The sequence below is a fragment of the Hibiscus syriacus genome, unplaced genomic scaffold, assembly GCF_006381635.1.
Source record: "Hibiscus syriacus cultivar Baekdansim isolate YM2019G1 unplaced genomic scaffold, ASM638163v2 tig00111100_pilon, whole genome shotgun sequence".
Taxonomy (NCBI): Eukaryota; Viridiplantae; Streptophyta; class Magnoliopsida; order Malvales; family Malvaceae; genus Hibiscus; species Hibiscus syriacus.
The window spans coordinates 923,501-930,120 of record NW_024062985.1 but is presented as its reverse complement, the minus strand read 5'-3'; the positions used below and the strand labels follow the sequence as shown (position 1 = coordinate 930,120).

The following is a 6,620-nucleotide window of genomic DNA, read 5'->3' as shown; positions in this document are numbered from 1 at the left end:
TTATTTATTTTGAATTTATGATCTATTTCTTAATTTTATTATAAATTTTTTTTAATTGTATAATATTATTTCGCTATCCTTTAAATTATAACATATTAAAAAAATTAACACTCAAGTTTATATGTAAATCTCGTCTTTTTGGCCTAATTTTTTCCTTGAGCGCTAAGATAATGGAATAATGGTCAGACAATAGAGCAGCCCTGTAATAACCTTGAGTCTCGATCCAAGCACTGGTTTCTCTTTGGCATTTAAACAAATACCTTTCGGACAGCTACACTATGGAAATAAAGCTAAGGAAAAGAACCCAATGCATTTTGTACCACAACCATTTGTTCCCAAACTCAAACTACTTGGATAACAAAAAGAACGGTGGAATAAAAGGGTAAGAGCCCTATCCCATTCTTTCCCTAAAAGCAGCAAAAACAACTCCAATAAACTATAAAATAAGCCAACCTAAGTCACCTAGAATATAAACAACGGAATTTTGGACACATGGCTTGAGGGATAGTTCATTTACGTTGCCTGAAATCTTATACGTTTGAGAAGAAGAGTGAATTTTGAGACAGAAATGAAAATGACAGCAGGATTTTCAACATGTGTTTGTAATGACCACTGACCAGGACAAGAACTATGGGGCCTAGGGGCTAGATTAGATTTTTGGACCATCAATTTTTATTGGTGGAGAGGTTGGACACATATTCCATAAGTACGTAATGGCACTAGCAGGCTCGAAAGGAAGGAAGTTGAAATTCGAAGCTAGACGGAAGATGACCTTATGTAAAGCACAAGGTGTTCCATACAGGCATGAAGAATGTCCACAAGGACCCGACGTCCACTGTGAATTGCAGCTGTACAACATTTGTCTCGGGCGTGAATTGCAGCCGATGGTGAAATATCTTAAAGCCAAAACACTATGTATAGATATCGTTTTCCTATTCTAAATCTATTATTTTTCTCAAATAAGTTAGCTTTCTGGATTTGGAAAGGCTAAATGGCTTTATTGTGAAAAAGCATCTTCCAGGAATAGGTATGCATCTTCTTTGAATAAATGTAACTTCCATTGTTTTTGTTTTTTCTTTTTCTTAGGAAATTAATTGAAAGACATTTTTGTTGACATAGAAGCTTAAAACCATGAATCAACGGCGATCGTTAAAAGTGATGTCTATCTACACCTAATTCCATTTGATCAATTTTTTAGAATATTTTTTAATTATTAATAATATATTTTACATATTTAATTATTCAAATTTTAAAAAATTTAAAATAATCAACAATAGCTACTAAAATCGATTAATAAATTATATTGTGTAATCGTGCTTTTAAAATATATTTTTTAACTTAACAGTGTCTCATCTGGTCAACACAGTTGTCTTAATCTACTGTTTAAATTGATTGCTCCATCTCATAAATCTTGTAACGTGTACCGTATTTTCGGTTTTCAGTTTTGTCAGCCTTTACTCATGTATTTGTCTATTATATCACATTTAAATAAAAATGATAATAACTTTACGGGTATTTGGATCAATAAAAAAATTATTATAAGTCAAAATAATCTTTTTCGGAGTGACGTTCTTATATTTGATTCAAAACATTCCCTTTATGAGGTAATGAAACACTGCCTATAATAACTATTTTGGGTTGGATTCCCGAAAATTTCATTCTCTTCAATATCTTAGATATTTGTCAATTTTCGTCAGATTAGACAAAATTACCAAATGAATTATTTTAAAATTGTCATCTCTTTTATTTCTTTAAATCATATGATAATCTTTAGTTTTATAATTTACTTTCTCCTTCAATCATTGATTTAAGTTAGATATTATATAATTTTACATATTATAATATAAAAATATTATTATTTTGGCATAAATTTTTTAATAGTTATTGAAAAATGATATCACACATATAATAAGAGATTTCCTATATTGTATATTTTACGTTTTTTTTTTGTTTTTTTTGATTAATCTTATCAAATATATTTTTGAAATGTTAATTTTATCAAATAATCCAATATGATATTTCATTGTACAACTCATACATGTAGAATGAATAAAATAAAAAAGTGTAATAATTAATACATATTTATATCTATGTAAATATGTACATTTCTCAATATGGTAGTACCTAAAAATAAACACATAATTATATTGATATAAGTATGTTTCTGTATTTTTAAATAGATAAAAGTAAAAAATTAAGTATTTGTGTATAAATTTTATTTAAAAAATATATATGTTAAAAATAATATAAAATAATATTTTCTATGAACTTTCATGTGGATCAATTAACTCTAAAAAAACATATTTGATAAATGATTCCCGGAAAATATATTGAAGACAATATTGGGAAAGAATTTTAGTTGGATTCATTGGCGCCTTGGGCTGTCTTGAAGGCCCGAAAAGGAATAGCACGATATTATTGTGGTGGACGTAGTTGAATTAAGAAATGCCCAATAATCAATGGACGACATTCTACTATATATCCAATAGAGTTCCACAATTCATTTAGTATATGGTTAATTATACGAGTATTCTAATGAAATTAAGAAAGTATATGATTGTTATTGCCATAATTGGACCCAATAAACTTTAAATATGGATAGATATATGATCCAAACTTAACAAATTTTAATTCGTTCCAATTTGATTCGATCGTTTTTTTAATCGAGTTTGAACTAGGTTGAATTTATGTTAATGGTGGAAAAATTCGAGACAACCCAATTTGATATAATATTATATTTATCTCTTATATATTTAGAGATAATTATAATAATATATTTATATTAATTTTCAATTAGATCTTTATAAATATACGCGCGGGCTTATTGAATTAAGTCAAATGTAAGTTTTCACCTGAAAAGTTGACACGAATTTCAGGTCGAATAAAATTCTTCTAAACTTAAATTGAATCAAGTACAAAAACAAAAATTTTAAAATTTCGAATCAAATTCAAATAAACCAAAATCTAACCTAACCCGACCAATAATCATCTCCGCTCTTAAAGGCAAAAGCAAAACCCATAGATTTTGTAGAAAACAAAGGCTACTGCTGCGGATATGAAAGTGGAGGCCTTCAAAGAGTTAATTATTATTAGTATGCAATGGGAAATGGAAGATACAATTGATAACGAAGTCGGAGGTTGGTACATTTGTTATAAACTTTAATTTTGTTATTCCCTTAATAAATAAACAATAAACAATGTATTTACGATTCATTCAAAGTCCCATGAATCATCACCGATAATTATCATATGATTGTTATTTTATGATTTTAAGGGTAAATGTATAATTTTATATATTAATAATTTATGTTTAATTAATAATAAATTTATATATTAATCCATGCCTAAATTTATTTAAAATTTTATAATTTTAATAAAACTAACTTATAGTGTTATGCAAATGAGTCTAAAATATAAGGTTAAAAATAACATAAGTCAATTGTAATCGAAAAATTTATTAAGAGCATTAGTTTTTAGAGTAATTTGAATAACGTTTTAGGTTGAAATATAATATATTATATTTTTCATGATAAATCATGTAAATTACAAATTATTCCGGATGCAATCTGAAAAATTACCGTCAATACATTCTTGATTATAACCAAAATTATTATTAATTATATAAATTTATAAAATAAACAAATAACTTTTTAAGTTAAAACCTACCACAATATAACATTTACCATTATACTTAAAATTATTATCGATTACATAATATTTTAAATTAAAACTCATTATAAATGAATCTTAGATTAGACAGTGTCAACAAAATTAGTCAGGTCATTCACAATTAATTGTGATATTACTACTACCTAGCATGCTGTCCTCAAAGTCAAAGAAAGGAAAGTTCCGTGTCCCCAACGTGAATTCACTGTATAGTATTTCCCATCCACTACTTAAACCCCCCGGCTTTTCCTCATTCTTCACTCATTTTCAAAACAATTATCTAAAACACTTACCTTTTTTAAATTCCTTCTATAATTACCTTAAACCAATCATTTTAGAGAAAATTTTTAAGAAACAAATGCAATACGAACAACTCTACAATTATCGCCGTCTCGTCTCGGGTCGTGGTCGTGGTCGTGGTCGTGGTCGTGGTAATACGTGTCTTCGACACGTCCGCGCGGATACTATCTTTTTAGAGAAAATTTTTAAGAAACAAATGCAATACGAACAACTCTACTGCTTTTGAGATTTTCTTTTGCCGTTTTGCGATTCTTGGAATCGCATTGCGATTTTCTCAATCGCGTTGCGATTATTGGAATCGCGTTGCGATTTTCTCGATCGCGTTGCGATTCTTCGAAGATCGCATTGCGATTCTTGGAATCGCATTGCGATTCTTTGGCTCGCATTGCGATTCTTTGGATCGCATTGCGATTCTTTGAAGATCGCGTTGCGATTTTCTTTCGACCGTTGCGATTTTCTTTTCAACGTTGCGATTTTCTAAATCGCGTTGCGATTTTGATATCGCGTTGCAATTTTGTTGGTCATTTTGGCAAATCCAAAAAAAGTTGATTAAAATCGTATATTATAAGACATTTTTAGTCACTGAGACGATTTTATCTTTCAAGAAATATGTGGCGGTGCTATCATAGCTGATCTCATCCCCCGGAACCGTAGCCGCTGCGTCACCGCCTCGGAACTCTGGCCTAACTCCCCTTTCGCTAAAACCAATGGCTTTGGCTCCAACCGGGGCGACTCAGTCTCCCGGCTCAAAAGACCACAACCCGAACCGCACATGTCGTTAGGTACCCACTAATACTGTCTCCTTCCCTACTTTTGCTTCGAGTTGTTCACTTATTGTTCTTGCTTCAGGCACCGAACAAGCGGAGAAGAAACCGAAAAGACCAAGAAAAAACCTGTACAGGGGTATAAGGCAACGACCCTGGGGGAAATGGGCAGCCGAGATTCGTGATCCTCGAAAAGGGGTTCGGGTTTGGCTCGGCACTTTCAACACTGCTGAGGAAGCAGCCCGCGCCTACGACCGAGAAGCTCGCAAAATCAGGGGCAAGAAAGCCAAGGTTAATTTCCCCAACGAAGATGACGCTTTTTCCACTACCCACTACAATCTCAACGATCCCAGTTTCGATTCAAACGCTTCCATTTATCAACACCCAATGAACGCTAATCTCAATGACTATGGGTTTCATTACGATTTGAATGAAATTGGCGGGTACGCAACCGACCCGATTGTTATATCTGGAGATGAGAATAAAGGGTCTGGTGATGAGAATGTGAATCCTTGTTACGTCCCAGTAAAGGCCGAAGAATTGGCAGAAGAAGATGAGAAACGATTAGAGGCAATGAACAAGGGTCAAGAAGAAAAGAACCAGGCGCAGAAACTGTCTGATGAGCTGATGGTATACGAGAACTACATGAAATTCTATCAAATACCGTATCTGGACGGTGAATCGCCGACCCAAAACGGCGTAGCTCCGCCAGAGAATGTTGTCGGTGAGCTTTGGAGCTTTGATGATGATGGCGTTGATGTTCCAGTTACATCAACGTCTATGTGATGAAATTCGTTTTTCATATTGGATGTTTTAACTTTGTTAATTAGGATTTAGGATGATTTTCGTATGTAATTCCCAAATTTGTTTCCTTATGTTTAAAATTTGTAATCGAATGTTATTATTTTCCAACCTTCATCTTCTTGAGTTATTTTTCCTAACACGTCTTTAGTTTCAACATAAATATAAACTATGTATGAACGCTCTTGATTAGAGATGGACTGAGGGGTAAATGAAAACAATCGTTATTTAAAAATTTAAAATTATTATATATTTTAAATTTTTTATTTATTTTTTATTATAAGAATATCTTTTTTAAAATTTTGATTTTTTCTCTAATATTAAATTACACGTCTGTTTCTACTTTTAATACAGAAAAAATACGAGTTTGTTGAACAAGTAAACTCCAGGGACAACATTAAAATAAATTTAAAAGAAGATGATCATAGTTACTTGAGAAATTAAAAATATTACTCAAAATATTATAAGATTGAAAACATGTAATATTTTAAATATTTGTTTAAAAACTATGAGAATTTTATATTTTAGTGTAATAATCATAACTTCTTAAATAATTATTTATAATATTAGAAATACAAAACATTCACACTTTGATTTTTTTAATAAATTTTCATGTAATCGTCTAAAATGTTATTAAATTACTCATTTTCTTTAAGGACATGTAATATTTTAAATAATTACTTAAAAATTATAAAAATTAAATATTTCTTTATGAATAATAATTTATCTTTTTATTAATATATTATAATTTGTTTAAACTACTGTCCATAATATTACAAAAAATAAGAATTAATAAACAATTTATAATATTTTAGGCAATTATTACAAAAATTAAAAATAAGTTTATTGTTTTAATATATTTTAAAAGGTTAAAACATATAAAAGAATATATAATTCACGTAATTTTAAAGGATAATTACACTTTTTATAATTTTTTTAATCATTAATAACACATATACAATATATATATAAGCAATTATTTAAACTTAAATTTTTAAAAAAATAATAATTTTTATCACTGAGACAATTAAATGTATTTACATAAATTTTTAAATATTTTTGTAAAAATAAATAATTTACAATATTTTA

At 29.5% G+C, this 6,620-nt stretch overlaps 1 protein-coding gene across 1 annotated transcript; it reads left to right on the top strand.

Annotated features, from left to right (window-relative positions):
• Window positions 1-713: 713 nt before the first annotated feature.
• On the top strand, window positions 714-5,646 carry LOC120153545 (AP2/ERF and B3 domain-containing transcription factor At1g51120-like). Its single transcript, XM_039165475.1, has 4 exons — window positions 714-850; window positions 969-1,027; window positions 4,554-4,748; window positions 4,816-5,646. The coding sequence occupies exons 1-4, from the start codon at window positions 714-716 to the stop codon at window positions 5,514-5,516; spliced, it is 1,092 nt and encodes a 363-aa protein (XP_039021406.1). The 3' UTR covers window positions 5,517-5,646.
• The last annotated feature ends 974 nt before the right edge of the window (window positions 5,647-6,620 follow it).

What these genes read in the sequence shown, in the direction of transcription:
- LOC120153545 (XM_039165475.1), top strand. Translation starts at nt 714, where the DNA reads ATGGCACTAGCAGGCTCGAAAGGAAGGAAGTTGAAATTCGAAGCTAGA. An exon ending in GTCCACTGTGAATTGCAGCT is followed by an intron (nt 851 to 968) that starts GTACAACATTTG and finishes CAAATAAGTTAG; the next exon opens with CTTTCTGGATTTGGAAAGGC. An exon ending in AAAGCATCTTCCAGGAATAG is followed by an intron (nt 1,028 to 4,553) that starts GTATGCATCTTC and finishes TTAGTCACTGAG; the next exon opens with ACGATTTTATCTTTCAAGAA.